This window comes from Babylonia areolata, chromosome 4 (assembly GCF_041734735.1).
Source record: "Babylonia areolata isolate BAREFJ2019XMU chromosome 4, ASM4173473v1, whole genome shotgun sequence".
Classification (NCBI taxonomy): domain Eukaryota; kingdom Metazoa; phylum Mollusca; class Gastropoda; order Neogastropoda; family Buccinidae; genus Babylonia; species Babylonia areolata.
Window position 1 is genome coordinate 32722228 of NC_134879.1, and position 17506 is coordinate 32739733.

Genomic DNA, 17506 nt, shown 5'->3' on the forward strand with positions numbered 1-17506 from the left:
TGCCCTGCCCTGCCCTGCCCTGCCCTGCCCTACACTGCACACACACACACAGATTAAACACACACACACACACACACACACACACACACAAACAGTACAACACAGCACAACCTAGCACAGCACAGCACTGCCCTGTACTACACTACACTACACTGCACACACACACACACAGATTAAACACACAAACACACACACACACACACACACTACAGACTACACCACACTCACACCCCCATTCTACCCACACTCCCCCACCCCACAACCCTACCCTCCTCCCCCACCCCTCTCACAGACCTGGGTCGCTGCGGGATGTCAGGCAACATGTTGAGGACAACGTCATCGTTGCGAGAGCCTTGAGTGTCAGGGCGGGGCGCTGGGATGTCCGCCACCTTGTTGTCAAACAGGTGGTCACTCACCTGGGTGTAGGGTGACGAAGACGGCTCCTGTCATAAATATGTCATAAAATGTTCATCACATCGCTCACTCACAATGAGATTACAGGCAGCTGACAAAAATAGAACACAGAACTGAATTTACTTTAATTAAATAAACACAGTCAACTTCCTGACTCACTTACACACTCTCTCACACCATCAATACAGTACCACTACTCCTATCAAACACAGACAAAAGTGTCCATATCTGGCACATCTGTCAAAGAACTTCTCACAAGCACAAAAAGTGTCCGGAAACCGACAAACTAGAAATCAGTCAGTGTCGCAGCTTGCTGATCTACAGAAGGGAAGGGGGGATGGAGAAAATGTGGAAGCATATAGCCCAATGTGCTGGACGTACGCATACATAGAAAAGGAAAAAAGAAGAAAAAGAATTATCTGGGGGAAAATCACAAATAACAGATCATCACAGAAGTCTGTTGTAAACAATGTGATCCTCACATGGAACACATATAAAAAATAAAAAAAAGTGCTGATGTTTTCATATTGAGTGGGTCCATTTTCATGAAAACAGCACAGTGTCCTGTCATTATCTTTTTTTTTTTCTTATTTGTTTTCCATGCGAAATACTTCACCCACATGAAGTTTCTTCACAGAACAGCCCACCCCAAGACACAAGTATCAATCCAATCAATCACTACAAGAAGAAGTTGTGGAAACTCCAACTTGTCAAAAAGTGAGTGTTTCTAGCTGCCATTAATTCATTCCAAACTGAGCACTGCGATCATGGTACTGCTGCACACAATGATTGCTAACTGAGTACAGCATTCACGGTTCTGACCTTCAATGATTATGGCCAGTAGAAAGAAGGTTGTGTTATCAACTAAACAGCAATCAATCCTGTTCTCATTGAATGCATGTTTTAGTGGAATCTGTGAAGATACTGTTACAGTATGTGTGTGTGTGTCTGTTCATCTCTGTGTGTGTCTGTGTGTATGTGTGTGTGAGTGTGCTTGAATCTGAGTATGTGCCCACATGCATGTATCAGTGCATTTCTGCCCCCTTACCTTGGTGATGTACTCAAAGTCGATGATGTACTCTGGCAGCACCAGCTCATGATCAAAGATGTACCACTCACACTGCCGAGCATTGCACTCACAGGCACTGGACGGGTCATCTGAACAGACACACTGCGTGTCAGCTATCCTCCATACACTGGGTAGCCAAATTCCTGAGCAGTCGGTCACACAGGTTACACAGGCGACCGTTCTCACAGTGAAACTGGCAACAAGACTGGCAGGTGTCCACAACACAAGTCCTGGGCAACACTGCATAGAGCAGAACACGTCACCTGAACAGGTTTTACTATCAGTCAACAAAACTTTAACCCTTTGACTGCTGCTGATGAGTAAAGTCATCAAGGAGCTGTCACCTCACAGAGAAAACACAGAGCTAACAGGTGAGAGTGTCAGTCACCGCTCTTTATTTGAACGCCTTCCTCTTGGGATTGCATTACTCTTGTTCAGTTCACATCAGTTCAGGTACTCGAGGAGGTATTACTGTGTTTGGACAAATCCATATATGCAACACCACATCCACTAAGCAGATGCCTCTAGTTCAGTAAAAGCAATGAAAAGTACACAAAAATATGAATCATTGCCTTTCAAACTTAATCTCATTTCACCAAGGTTCAGCAAGTCAAGAAATTAATCAAGCAACAATTAGAAGAGCAAGATAGGTAATAAAATTCACAGATATCCAGTCATTGAAATTGTTAACTATGAGAGTTGATACCGCCCACTGACTCAGTTCACTATAAGACAAAAGATAGTGAGTGACAGAAAGACACCCTGAACCCCCCTGGATGTAAATAGTTAAAAAAGTTAAAGGTCCAACAGCCTTTCAAGGCCATACTGACAGTGATTTTATATCCACTGTGTCTTGGGATCAGCACAGCAAAGCAGGCCCCAATCCACCCTTCCGCCTTTTGAACCTCCCCTGAATCAGAGTAAAGTGCCTTTTTCCAAGGACACAATATCATGCCTGAACAGCCTTGAACCCTGATCACTGGTGAATACTGGATCAGAAGTCCATAGCTTTACTAATTCAGCCTTCTAAGATGATCGTTTTCCTTATGACAGTCTACAGTGTGTTTTTATACCCTTTCACCTCCAGCGTCGCATTTCAGCACCAGCAAGGTAGAGCACCCATGTCACTGAAATGCAACCAGATCATGGATCTATTTTCCGTGAACCTAATGCTCTTAATTTTCGGTGGTAGGATAGGCCAGATTTTCTACACATCATAGGGGAATCCCCAGCAATTCTTAGACACCATATTTTCTGTATTTATAGAACAAGGGAATTCTGCACTCCAAACTGACTGGCGGGGAACAGATTTTAAATTAACGCAGCTCATCAAGTTAGCAGGAACTTACTATCCGGAAGACATTTCTTCCTAGGCTTGAAGACGGCGTCTATCTTTGGGTAGGAGCCAGCTGCAATCCTGCACACATACACCACACAGCTCAGTCACCTTCAATCCATACAGCCACACAGGAGTGGGCACATGGGTGAGTTGGTGGGCAGAGGAAAGGATATGGATGGATGGATGGAAGGACGTTGGGGTATGCTGCTGGTCAGGCATCTGCCTAGCAGATGTGGTGTTGTGTATATGGATTTGACCAAATGCAGTGACACTTCCCTGAAAAATTGAAAGTGAAACTCAGCACGCAGACTGTAACGCTGTTGACACCTTCATCTTTGTCCAGCTACAATGATGGTTGGATAAACAGATAAAAGGACCAGTTGGGTCGTTCAAAGAAATTGTATGGGTATGTGGCTGGCCCTATAGTTGATGAGCATATATACAGACTGAGATTTCTGCTCCCCTCTCCACTTGACCTTGAGTGGCAGTCTGAGTGATAAACCGAGGTCCTGTGTGCAGCATGCACTTGCATGTTAAATAACCCATGGCAACAAAAGGGGTGCATTTTTGCAGAAAAATTACAAGTTAGTAAAATAAATACACTTACAGACAGAAAAAAAGGAAAAATATGGGTGGTGCTGAACTTTGTTTAGACGCTTATCTGCCAGTACAGTGTTCATGAGGGTTTAGGTTCCTGCTCTCGCCTTTTCTCCCAAGTCTGACTGGGAAATCAAACTGAGCATATAGTCATTTGGATGAGATGATAAACCAAGGTCCTATAGCACACACAAAGCACACTGAAGAAGAATACCAAAGGCTTTATCTATGGAATCAAGAGGCAAAGTCTTCATGACTCACTTGTGCTTCGCGCTTTATCCAGTAAAGGAATCATGAGAAGAAAAAAAAAGATTAAAAAATCATTCAGAAGTGTTCTATATCAAATATGATGAAGTGGAGTGATGGCCTAGAGGTAACACGTCCGCCTAGGAAGCGAGAGAATCTGAGCGCACTGGTTCAAATCACGGCTCAGCCACCAATATTTTCTCCCCCTCCACTAGACCTTGAGTGGTGGTCTGGACGCTAGTCATTCGGATGAGACGATAAACCAAGGTCCCGTGTGCAGCATGCACTTAGCGCACGTAAAAGAACCCATGGCAACAAAAGGGTTGTTCCTGACAAAATTTTGAAGAAAAAACCACTTTGATAAGAAAAAACAAATAAAACTGCACGCAGGAAAAAATACAAAAAAATGGGTGGCACTGTAGTGTAGCGACGCGCTCGCCCTGGGGAAAGCAGCCCAAATTTCACACAGAGAAATCTGTTGTGATAAAAAGAAATACAAATGCAAACAAATGCAAATGCAAATAAGTGAATAAATACAAATATGCTTGGAAGAGAAAAAAACGAAAGAAAAGGGCATGCAAGCTGGATCGAAACATGCATGTTCAGTTCCGAAACAAGCAGACTATTCCCTACTGCTGCGGCACATCTGACGTCATTTGACGAAATATAATATTTAAAGTAATGTTGTTGCTTTCCTCTTTGTGCGATAAATAGATGTGACTGTACTGGATGTAATAACGCCATTTAATTCATGTTTATTGTGTGTTATATTACATTTTGATTATTCTTTTATTTTGGCGGTAAAGGAGACGCTGCCATCACTTCAGGCACATCGCAACACATGGTAGATCTCTTGATCTGCATGAACTAGTCTACAACAGGCTGACGAAGAAACGATCATTTTAATTTTTCTTTTAATGTTCATTCCAGTTAATTCAGTGTCCACTTTAGGATATTTTTATGCAGTAAACACATCGATGGTGTAGTTGGTATCACTGTATGTGTTCTGTCCAGAATTTGTATTTCTTTCCTTTTAAATGTGAACAAGAAAAACGAGGTCATGTCTTCTCACCAAACACAACCTACCTTCCAGCAAGTCAGTGGGAAGCAGTTTTTAGAATTTCTGGATTTCGGAACACAGCTTAATGAAATAAAACTGTTAATGATATGGAAATACGGATTAATTCAGGAGACTTACAACCTATTGTTGGTATGACTGTGAAGATTTTTTTTCATTCTATGTTTAAGCCAAATTTGGTATTGACATAAAAGTATTTCCAGAGAAAATGGCTATGTTAAAGTTTACCCACACACACACACACACACACAGGGTTGAAACATAGACTCACTTCGTTCACACAAGTGAGTCAATAAAATAAAATGAAATAAAAAAATCTCTCTCAGTCACTTTCTCTCCCTCTCCCACTCCCCCCTTCCCTTCCACCCCCACTCACGGTCTGTTGTCCAACCAAGTGGCACTTTTCCCCAGGTACGTCTTGGCAATGATCAGCTGGCCTGTGTGAAAGAGAAAAGAGGTTCTTCTTAAAGAGAAAGCACTTCCCGATAGAGGGCATATGTGTGTGTAGTGGTCTTCAAGTTGACATCTTTCCATTCTAAGTGATATTTGATCCACCCCCCCCACCCCAAAAAAAAAAGTGTAGAGGGGATGGGGATGGGGAGCAGGAGAAATGGAAGGGGAGGTGTAACTGTATGTGTGTGACTGTGTGTGCATGCATGCCTCTGTGTGTGTGTGTGTGTGTGTGTGTGTGTGTGTGCCCGAGTGTGCAAGTGTGTGTGCGTGCGCATGCGTGTGTGCTTATCTATGTATGTTTGTTTGTTTGTCAGTGTGTGTGTGTGTGTGTGTGTGTGTGCATGTGTTTTTGTGTGTGCATGCGTCCGTGCGTGTGTGCATGTGTACGTGTGTGTGTGTGTATGCATGCATGCGTGTGTGTGGTGTATGTGTTCATGTGTTCATGTGTGCATGTGTACAGCTGTGAATGCAATTATATGTGTCTGTATTTAGCAAAAGCAGCAACAGAAATAGGCAATAGTAGAAGCATGGACTCTAGTAATTCTGTAAAAAAATAATATATGAAAAACAACAGCAATGCCTATCTTATTCATCATCTGAATTAAACTGACCACAACATTTATTTATGTTCTGTTAACTAAGACTGAATCTGAGCGCAATGAAACCATCTTGTGATACAAAATCCTTTCATCCCTTTCATACCAGCACACAGACAAACAAGTATCAAGAACATTCAGATGAACCTCTGTGACCCCTCTTCTTGAGAAACTACACTGGGCTCCCATTTCTCCAGGGTGGATTACAAATAGCTACCGTGTGTTTTAATGTCATAAACTGACACATACCCACAGGAGGAAGGTGGCAGAATGGTTAAGACGCTCAACTGCCGATACAGACAGTCCATGCGGGTGTGGGTTTGAATCCCACTCTCACCCGTTCTCCCCAGTTTGACTGGAGAATCGCCCCCAGGGGTCTGGCTTCACGTCGCCGGGGGTGTTAGCGGGAGGATTCATGCATCTGATTGTTGCTTCCAATTGATGGTATAGTGATGTGGTTTGGATTGGTTGTTAGGTGGAGGGATTTTTGTTATGTTGAAATATTGTTTGTTGACGGGGTATGGGAAGCAGATTGGATGCATGAATTCTCCCGAACCAAAGACCCAAACGTGGTCAGCGTATCTGGCCTGTAATCCCACGTTTCTTACACTCGGCTAGGGGATGAATGGCTATACGTTAGTTAGTCGTGAGAGTGTACTGTCTGAATTCATGCGGGACGGTTTCAGGCAGACGGACGTCGAATTGACCATCCATTGTCCCTTCCCCAGCACGGCAGCTCTCCTGGGGTGACCGAATATTTACTGCCATCGCTGAGCCTACGCCTCATGCACAAACAAAATCAACACTCTATAAAACGGAAACGAACGCACGGAAATGGAAATGAAATTGATTCTGATTCGGATGATGATGCTCGAGGGAGTTTGGTAATTGGCCTTCTTGGTTGGTGGTTGAACCCCTTGACAGTGATCACCCTCTGCGGACTCTGAGTCCCTTCGCAGTTGAAAAGGGAATCTCTGCTATTGTGGGAGGCAAGGCAAAGGATGCGAAAACGCTGAGTCATTCAGATGAGACGATAAACCGAGGTCCCCTGTGCAGCATGCACTTGGCGCACTGAAAAATAACCAATGGCACAGAGAGTGTTGTCTTTTGGCAAAGTTCTGTAGAGCTACACAAATATATAGGCATGCGCTCAAGGCCTGACTCAGCACGTTGGGTTATGCTGCTGGTCAGGCATCTGCCTAGCAGATGTGTAGTATATATGGATATATCCAAAGGCAGTGGCACCTCCTTGAGAAACTGAACTGAAACTGCACCCACATACCTTTGTGATTTAGTTTCAATCTACACTCCTTCAAAATCTTTATACTTGGCTGCTGGTTCTGGAGTGCTGACAATTCATCAAAGAAACAAAAAAATCACACGGTCAGCACTCTTTCTCCCATCTTGACCCAGTGGTGTGGAACCCAACTGCCCTTCTCAGTCCGTCAAGTGGATTTCCCGTTTCAGTTTAAAAAGTCTCTCAAAATACACCTCTTCTTTTCTGCCTGCCACCTTACTGACTGATAAGCTTCTTGAACTTCTGCTGGTTGTGTGTGCGCATGTGCAGGTGTACACATTTGTTTGCGCATTTGTGTGTGCACGTGCTTGATTGTGTGTGGTGTACTTGATTGCATGTGTGTTTTATGTATGTATAACTTTTTATTGTAAACTCCAAGAGTTCCCTGCCTTGGAGGTACGAATGTCAGTCTGTATTACAATCACTCTCCCTCAACTCTGTGAACAGTCACTGGGGAACCACACAGAAATGTCAGTCTGTATTACAATCACTCTCCCTCAACTCTGTGAAAAGTCACTGGGGAACCACACAGAAATGTCAGTCTGTATCACACTCTCCCTCAACTCTGTGAACAGTCACTGGGGAACCACACAGAAATGTCAGTCTGTATTACAATCACTCTCCCTCAGCTCTGTGAACAGTCACTGGGGAACCACACAGAAATGTCAGTCTGTATTACAATCACTCTCACTCAACTCTGTGAACAGTCACTGGGGAACCACACAGAAGTACTGTTCACTAGTTTGTAATCTGTCCCAAGAGAGATGGGCAACCAAAGTAGTTTCTTGATAAAAAAAAAAAAGAAGACATTTCTTTTTTATTAATAAGGGGCAAAAACATGATGAAAAAAAATCAACAACACACACACACACACACACACACACACATCAACAATTAACATCAAGCACAAACTGACCAAATCTGAAGGTGCAGCCATCGGAAGCAGAGCGTTCCATGCGCTGTTTCTTCTGGTAGGCAATGCGGTGTCGGTCAGCCAGACTGAGACTGTTGCTCAGAGGAACCGCCGCATCTCGACCCAGCATCTGGGGGTCACAGAGAAATCAACACCAAAACTGTTCGCTGTGGTCACTGAGGTAGATACACATTGTGATTTACTTGAGAAAAATAAATAAATAAAAAGGAAGAAGAAGAAAGAGAGAACTTCTTGCCCGTACCATTGGTGCAGACTGGCTGAACAACTTGCACATAGAAAAATAAGTCATAAAAAGTTGTTGTTTTTTAAATGAACATTTTTCCTCAGTTGTACACAGCAGCACATAGTCACAGTACTGAAGTTTAACAAGCTATATCTTTGTTGTTGTTGCTGTTTCCCAATAATAACATTTGCACTCCACTAATAAAATCAACAAACATGCACACACACACACACACACACACACACACACACATCTATACACAAATCTACAAACGAAAAAAATTAACCATAAAAAAAAAAGAATTCAGGGCAAAAACATAAAAAAAGTTACACAAGGTGCTGCACTTTGTGAGCCTCAGCATCCCTGAACCCCTGCTCAAGGGGGACACACACACACACACACACACACACACACACACACACACTCACACACACACACACACACACACACACACACTCACACACACACACACTCACACACACACACACACTCACACACACACACACTCACACACACACACACACACACACACACACACACACTCACACACACACACACACACACACTCATACATACACACACACACACACATACACACACTCACACACACACACTCACACTCACACACACTCACACACACACACACTCACACACACACACACAAACACACACACACACACACACACACACACACTCACACACACACTCACACACACACACACACACACACACACACACACACACACACATAATCTGTTTTTTAAAAATCAACTTCAAAATAAAATTAACGGCAAAACTTTTTCTTTTTTTTAAAGAAAGAAAAGACAACCAAACAAAAGAGACAAGAGTGGCGTACCTTGTGGGTCTCCGCGTCCCTGAACCCTTCCTCCGGGACGCGGGCGGGCTCCATGGTGCCTCCAGGCATCTCCGGATCCCAGATCCAGAACAGGTACTCCAGCAGCTTCTTGAAGGCCGTGTTCCTGCAACCAGCACCACACACTGTGTCAGTGATTCTGGTTAGATACAACACATACACACACACATACGTGCACACACACACGCACACGCAGACACACACACACACACACACACTGATAGTGAAAAGACACTAAACTAAAGAACACACACACACACACACACACACACCTCTGTGGCTCTCAATCCCCCTTTACAGTACAATACAGCATGGTACGGTACAATACAATACAGTATAGCACATTGCACTACAGTGCAGTACAGTTCAGCACAATACAGTAGAACAAAGTACAGCACTGGTGTAATACAACACATAAAATACAAGTACAACAGAGTACAGTACAGTAGAACACAGCACAGTACAGTACAACATGCTACAAAACAATAGAGTTCAGTACAATACAATGCAGTACAATAGAGTACATTCAGTAAAACTGAGAGTTATACAACACAGTAGACATTGTACAATACAATACAATGCAAAAAAGTACAACACTGTACAATATAGTACAATGCAATACAGTATAATACAATATAAAAGAGTACAGCACAGCACAGCACAGCACAATAAACTGCAGTAAACTACACTGAAATAGTACAGTACAGCACAGCACAATACCAGCTGACTTTACTGTCAATGAAAGACAATCAATCAAAACTGATGCTACTTGTTGACTCCCCCTCTTCTACTCCCCCCCTCCCCCGCTCCCCCCACCCCCCTCTCCCAACTGATGCCATGATACCCACAGACAGACACACAAACCACTTCAGCACCAACCCCAACGGATGTGACTCACTTGGTGCCCGGGTAGTACTCCCCGACAGGGCCCTCCGTGACGCGGGTCAGCTTCTTGTCGAAGCGGGCACGCAGGATGCGGTTGTGGATGCGGATGATGCGGTGGATCTTGATGCCGACCACCCCCTGCCCCTTGTAGTCGGTGGCACAGAAGCGAGACATCACCAGGTCATGGCAGGAGGTGAACCTAGGGGCACAGGCAGGGGGGATACGTGAACACATGGAGCAGAGAAATAAAAACGTGACACGATTCAAACACTCCTCAGTGAACCCAAGGCACTGGCAGGGGGATATCAATCAATCAAAAACACTTTATTAATCCACATGGAAATTAACTTGTACAATCACAGGCTTGTTGTAAACACCAACATAAAATGATCATGCACAGCATAAAAAGAGACTAAAACTAGTCAAATAAGAATTCCCAATAGTCGACGATAGGCTAACACCCCCCCACCCCCTGGCCCCCCGCCGCCCCTCCCCCCACCCCTTTCCACACACACACACATACTCACATTAAGACAATAGGGTATTGCACAAAAATACTTACAAATGAAAACATCCAACAAATGAAAGGTATATATTACTAAAACAACATGCGTCCGCATGCACACACACACACACACACACACGTACGCACACACACACATTAAGACCATTCATGAACACATGGAGCAGAGAATCAAAATGTGACATGATTCAAACACTCCTCACTCTCTGCACTCAGATCTTTCATGTCTGGCCTTAAAACCTACCTCTTCTCAAAAATGCCCACCCTCCTCCCAGCCCCTCCCTCCCTCCCCTGTCTCTCCCTTGTCTTCAATTTCCCCAGCTTTGTATTTACAAGTATCTATATGTTGTTATTTGTTTTGTTTTTGTTTTTTGTCTTTGTGAATTAGAGCTATGCGTGTGTGTGTGAATGACTGCTGTGTAATGGCTATGATTTGATACAATATGCACAATATTCATCGCTATTTAAACACTAAATATTACTATGATGATGATTATGGTAACGATTGTGATTATGATTATGGTCATAATCATTATCATTATCATCATTATAATGTTTGACCAACAGAAGCCAGAGCATTCATACAGCACATGATGAGAGAGATCCCTTCAGCCTCTCAAGTCAATCACAATCTACAAACTGGAACATGTACTGAGGCTCTCCAAAATAAGAATTACACTCCAAGCTGTCAGCTGGACACCTGCTATGTCAAAGAAAGCTGAAGTGGCAGCAAACAGTGGAGAGAGACTTCAGACGTGTCAGTTGACGATGGGGTGACAGCAGATGACTGGCTGAGGACCATGCACTATGGAGCACCTTGATTGCCTCATGTGTCCAGCGACACGGGAGCATCTAAGTGTAAGTAAGACTAAGATAAAATTGAAAACAGTAAATCATCGAACAGGTCAAGACACAATCATCAAATCTGTACCTGTGTTGGTGAGAATTTTTTTTCCTGCATTTCAAAATGTTTTATTTTTTCTAAGTTCTTCCCTGCCTTTTGGTATATTTGCTGGAAACACACTGCTTGTGGAACACAAACACTGGGACCACAAGGAAAGTGATATACCACACTATCATGATTATGTTCTGGGAAAAAAAAAACACACACACAAACACACATATGAATGTACACACACACACACACACACACACACACACACACACACACACACACTTCCTTTTTCTGACATCCAAACTGCCATTTTCTTTATGCTATCTATAAAATCATCACCACCATCACAGTGACCCTTACCAGACGTCAGTGGAGGCCCCCTCCTCAAAGCGGACATTGCCCCCAGTCTCCAGCTCCACCACCAGTCGGTTGGCCATGCAATCTGCCGCCCGCTGGATTCGAACCTTTGCCTCTTCACAATAATCTTCCATACTGAAAGTAGTTTTGAAAGTTTTTTGGATTATTCAACAACATAATGATAATAATTCCATTTTTACAGTGCCTTTCCATGTAAAACATGCTAAACTGTACTGTACTGCACTGTGCAATGTAAAAAGCAATGTGTGTGAAAAACATTAATCTAAAAACAATGATTAACAAATAGCAAAGAGTGGTAACTCTCTCCATTCACAAGGTACAAAACTTCAAGTTACCACTTTTTACTATTTGTTAATCATTTGATCTCCTGGCCTCATTGTTTATTAATTCAAGTTGAAAAACCACCGAAGCAACCATGTGTTTGTTCTGTATTGTCCATGTGTTCTGTGTGGCTTGTTCAGGATTAAAGAGGCGATGACAGTCTTGAATAAAAGCTAATTTGTGTTTGCACATTTCCTCTGTCATTGCTGCTATGTGCTCATGTCAACTGATCAGTATAAGGACATGCCCGATGCTTCCTTTTCTGAGGAAGTGACTGGGTTTGTTCCAATGTACCTTTTTATTTACCTGTGTGCTAGCTGAATCGGTAGCGTAAGCAGCATTGACTTGGAGTTGTGTACATTGGGAATGGAGAGAGTTACCACTCTTTATTAATCGTTAATCATTTGATCTCCTGGCCTCATTGTTTTTAATTATCAATTAAACACTAAAACTAAAAGATCACATGCATAACCCAACACAGACATCCAGACAAACACTCACAACACTAATTTGTCTTCATACACACACAAAAACATCACATACAGCACAACACTCATCATACATCACACGATACATTACATTATATAATCAATGATCAATGAAGTTAAGCATAGTGGAAAGCTGTCATAAGCTGAAAAAAAAAGTTGGTCTTTTTTTTTCTATATGACTGAATCTTGCCACCTATCACAACTACAGATCAGTTTCAGTTTCTGAAGGAGGTGCCACTACGTTCAGACAAATCCATATACGCTACACCACATGTGCTATGCAGATGCCTGACAGCAGCATAACCCAACGTGCTTCTCAGGCCTTGAGGGCATGCTTATATATTTGTGTACCAGTCAGAGTGGATTGTTTTTTCATAATTCAAGGAGGAAGGTGGCAGAATGGTTAAGATGCTCAGCTGCCAATACAGAGAGACCATGAGGGTGTGGGTTCGAATCACGCTCTCGCCCTTCCTCGCAAGTTTGACTGGCAAAATCAAACAGAGCATCTAGTCTTTTGGATGAGACGATAAACCAAGGTCCCTTGTGCAGCATGCACTTGGCGCACTGAAAATGAACCCATGGCAACGAGAGTGTTGTCCTCTGGCAAAATTATGTAACTGCAGATCAAATCTGACTACAAGCTACACATCTGGTCATACATCAAATTAAGAACAATGCAGTCTCCCTCCAGTCTCTACCCCCTAAAACTGGCATCATCCTGATAGAAGTCTCAAATCTCTTACCATCTTATTTTGAAGAAGAGAGGGGCTTACCATAATCAATCAATCCAATATATTGAATTTCTCTTTACTTTCACAGGATTATTTCTCATTAACTTTTTCCTCACTGGGAAGAAGTTGTTCAATGTGACATTTTATCTTAAACAAGATAAAGAACAAAAATGTTTAACAAAAATGTTAACAGTGCTTGCAAAAGCCAAGCAGTTTGTTTACGTTGAAAATATGTAGAAAAAATTGTGAAATGCACAAAAGAAAACAAAGTGTTGTGTTTATCATCAAGAATATCATACTTCTGTGATCTTCAACTGTGATGTTTATTATCAAGAATATTATACTTCTGTGATCTTCAGGCAACAATATGTTTTTTTATCAGCTAAATAGGCAAATTCTCAAAATTCCTAATGTTTCATCTCAAGATTGGTTGGGGTGGCACCTACTCTTCTGAAAGCAAAGTTTGTTGGGTTGTTTTTTTTGGTTGTTGTTGTTGTTGTTGTTGTTTTTGTTTTTTGTTTGTTTGTTTTTTACAAAAAGTAACTGCAAACCCATCTACAACTCACTAGAATGCATTAGCCCCTCCACCCCACCCCACCTCACCTCTTCACACACCCCATCCATCTGTCCCAATAGACTTCAGATTTGTTCCTGACAATTTATTGCTGTTTCTGAACAATGATCAGGTAAAAAAAAATAAAAAAAAATTTTTTTAAAGTCTCTGCTGTACCAGCAACTTTTCTGATCGTCGACTGACGACTGGAAGGACAAGGGTTTGATCCCCATCAGTGGTAGGCTTTTTTTTTTTTTGGCCTGTGGCCGGCTCCTGCCACCAGAACTGAGTGTGCTATGGGCACAAATGGGAGGACCGAGACCACACAGTCGAGGGTCGTCCACTTCACGGATGTGTCTTTGGGGGTATTGCTCTAATTTCCTGACCAACACTGCAGACATCTGTATCTATCACGTAAACCTGTTGATGCTGGGATATATCATATAAGAGTACAGCCCTGTCAAGCAGTCCCCCAAACCTAAATGGACCATCATGGTTTTTTCACCTTCATCACCCCAATCATCACTCGTCATCACTGATGACATAAAATAAAATGTCCCAAATTCTGGAGCACACACAAAAACAAAAACAAAAAAAAGAACAGAGGGAAAGAGTGTAGGTTGGTGAGTGCACTCACTCAGAACAGGTGCGCTCCCAGTGGAACTTCCTGGTCTTCAGTGCCTCCAACTTGGTGTTCAGGGCCTGCAGCTGTGAGGTGTCTCCGCTGCTCTTCTGCTGACATGTCATTACAATACTGATAATGATGATTGGAAGAAGAAAAGGAGGAAAAAGAACAACAACAACAATGAGAACAACCCAAACAACAACAGCAGCAGCAGCACCAACAATATAATATAATATAATAATAACAACAACAACAACAACATTACACTATATAATCATCATAATGATTATAATAATAATCCATCTGTACAGCTCTTTCAGATCTGTAAAAGCATGAATCTGTACTTACATTTACCTGCCTAGTTTTTAAAATCAGCTTTTGTACTGAGACGAACAGATGTGTGTCAACCAGGCTGCTGAAAATATGCACGATCCACTGCCTTTTTATGATGTCCAAAAGGTAGGGCCCAGCCCATTCTGTAAGGCATGATGTCATTGAGGAAGGAGTGAAATATGTACTTACTATGAGCTTATCAAGACAAGACAAGACAAGACATGTTTACTTCAGGAAATGTGGGGGGGAGCACATGAAAATGTTACATATTTCATGTAACTAATTCAAAATATGAAAGGCAGCTGGCATTATACTCACAATCAGCTACATTGACCATACCAACTAGTTGGTTGAGAGATATATTTCATACATTTGGAGGGGGGAAAGGCATCTATTGAGTGCCATACACATATTGCATGTGTGCATACTGATATCACTGATGGTGTCATCAAAAGAAGCGATATAACTCTGGAAGGCTGCTGAAAATGTACACATTTTTGATGTCGAGTGGTACATCTCCAGACTATTTTCTCAGTTTTTTGGTTGATCGTTCTGGATATTGATTTATGACTTGAAACAACACTTTTTTGTACTTTTTTTCTCAACACTTATGGGGATAAGCAGTACGTATAAGAAACAGACCTGAAAGCTGCAGTTTCTCACAGACTGACACCGGTTCGGTGACAGTGCTAACAACAGAGGGCTGAACGACTTACGACTTGTTCCCTGGCATCTCTCTCACTCTCCGTGTCACTGTCATGGATGACTGAATCCTCCACACGGTCCTGTTTCGCTTCATGCAGCTCTCTCTCAATCTGCAATCAAGATGTGACAAGACAAGACATTACTCTAAATTTCTAATCCTGTCAATAAATGTATAGATACATCAATGACTGTATAAGTGTAGGTACTTCTTACAAACTGAAATGGTGCAGATGATCGGGCAAAAAAAAAAAAAAAAAAAGAGAAAAAACTCAGAGAAGTATCTCTTTCAAGGCAAATATGTGACAATACACAAGAAGCAGCACTCTTAGACGTGTGATGTACCTCTTTCATTACAAACTAGTATATCATACAGAAAAGAAGCAGCAGTGTCAGACCAGCAATGTACCTCTTTGATGGTAAACTGCTATGTCACAAGACAAAAGCAGCAACACTCTCAGATTTGTGACATACCTCTTTCATGGCAAACTAGTATATCACAAGTCGACACCAAACTGTAAATAACAATGTTTAGTTCAGTTACTAAAGGAGGCATCACTGCTTTCGGACAAATCCATATACGCTACAGCACATCTGCTAAGCAGATGGCTGACCAGCAACGTAACTCAACACGCTTCGTCAGGCCTTGAGGGAAGTTGCTTAGCATGTTTCAACAACAATGGCAAAACCCCATCTTAAACTGCAGTATGCAGTTGCAATATTTCAGAAGGAAACCACCCTGTCAGATCAGACGAGACCAGGAAAGAGCCAGGCAGCAGAAAGAAAGGCAGGCAAATGTCAAAGGAGTTGGTGATTGTGACTTGAATGGAAAGTCCTGTTCTGATGATCATTCCATATAATATGTTGATACCGCTGTCAGAGACACACAACTCGTTTCAACAGTGTGCACAGACCAGTGGAAAGAGTCAGCAACAGTTGTGTCACATGTGCCAGACAGCGTGGAACTTTCTTGTTCACCTGACTGCGACACCTCTCATTTTGTTCACCAAGCTAACATGGACAGTGACCGAGTAAGCCAATAATCAGTAGCCGAGTTCTGTAGCCTTTTATGGCCATGGGGGCAGTAAATCCATGTTCACCCTGTCCTGGGCTCAGCAAAAGAAGGCAGGACCCAATCCTCTCTTTCTGCCATTTTAACCTTCCCTGACCTAAGTCATATACCCATTCACACATGTGTGGAGTGAGGAGAAATGGAGAAAAGTGCCTTCCCCAAGGACACAACACCATGCCGAAACAGGGGCCCTGAACCCTGATCACTGGTGAACACTGGATCAGAAGTCCAGTGCCTAACCGGCTCTGCCATGGTGCCTCATGTCAAACCGCTAAGTCACAACACAAAAGACACAGCCCCGTCCGACACATGACATACCTCTTTCAAGGCGTAAGTGATGGTGCGGAGGCGCTGGTGTGGCACGGACATCAGCTGTGTGGACTTGTGTTGGTCCAGTCGCTGCAGCAGGTTGGCCATTTTGCGGTGCAGCGTCTTCACTCGCATGTTGTAGTACATCTTTTTCTTCAGCACCGTGCTCTGTTGACGATGGCACAGCTGTTAGTTAGTTCACCTGGATGTGGAATCATGTCAGATGTCTGTTCACCTGGATGTGGAATTGTGTCAACTGTTTGTTCACCTGGATGTGGAATTGTGTCAACTGTCCGTTCACCTGGATGTAAAATTGTGTCAACTGTCTGTTCACCTGGATGTGGAATTATGTCAAATGTCTGTTCACATGGACGTGGAATTATGTCAAACGTCTGTTCACATGGTGCGGAACCATGTAAACTGTCAGTGTATCCAGATGTGGAATAATGCAGCAGGTTGGCCATGCTGCAGTGCACCATCTTACTCTTATTCTTCAGCACTATGCTCTGGACCACAGAACAGCATAATGATAACGATAACAATACAGTATGCAGCACTGAATCGTGTACTT

General features: G+C 42.8%; 1 protein-coding gene across 3 annotated transcripts in view; it reads right to left on the reverse strand.

Moving 5' to 3' along the window:
* Positions 1 to 17506, reverse strand: part of LOC143281077 (leucine-rich repeat-containing protein 9-like) — a 71570-nt gene that overhangs the window by 47646 nt on the left and 6418 nt on the right. For 2 of the 3 annotated variants that reach the window (XM_076586013.1, XM_076586011.1), the window contains exons 8-18: positions 16945 to 17103; positions 15569 to 15667; positions 14532 to 14629; positions 11784 to 11915; positions 10019 to 10204; positions 9103 to 9226; positions 8006 to 8132; positions 5120 to 5180; positions 2833 to 2900; positions 1463 to 1572; positions 295 to 443 (exon numbers count right to left, since the gene is read on the reverse strand). In XM_076586013.1, coding sequence (XP_076442128.1) covers positions 295 to 443; positions 1463 to 1572; positions 2833 to 2900; positions 5120 to 5180; positions 8006 to 8132; positions 9103 to 9226; positions 10019 to 10204; positions 11784 to 11915; positions 14532 to 14629; positions 15569 to 15667; positions 16945 to 17103 — 1313 coding nt within the window. The remainder of the gene's footprint in view (positions 1 to 294; positions 444 to 1462; positions 1573 to 2832; positions 2901 to 5119; positions 5181 to 8005; positions 8133 to 9102; positions 9227 to 10018; positions 10205 to 11783; positions 11916 to 14531; positions 14630 to 15568; positions 15668 to 16944; positions 17104 to 17506) is intronic. The other variant, XM_076586012.1, reaches the window with a different exon arrangement.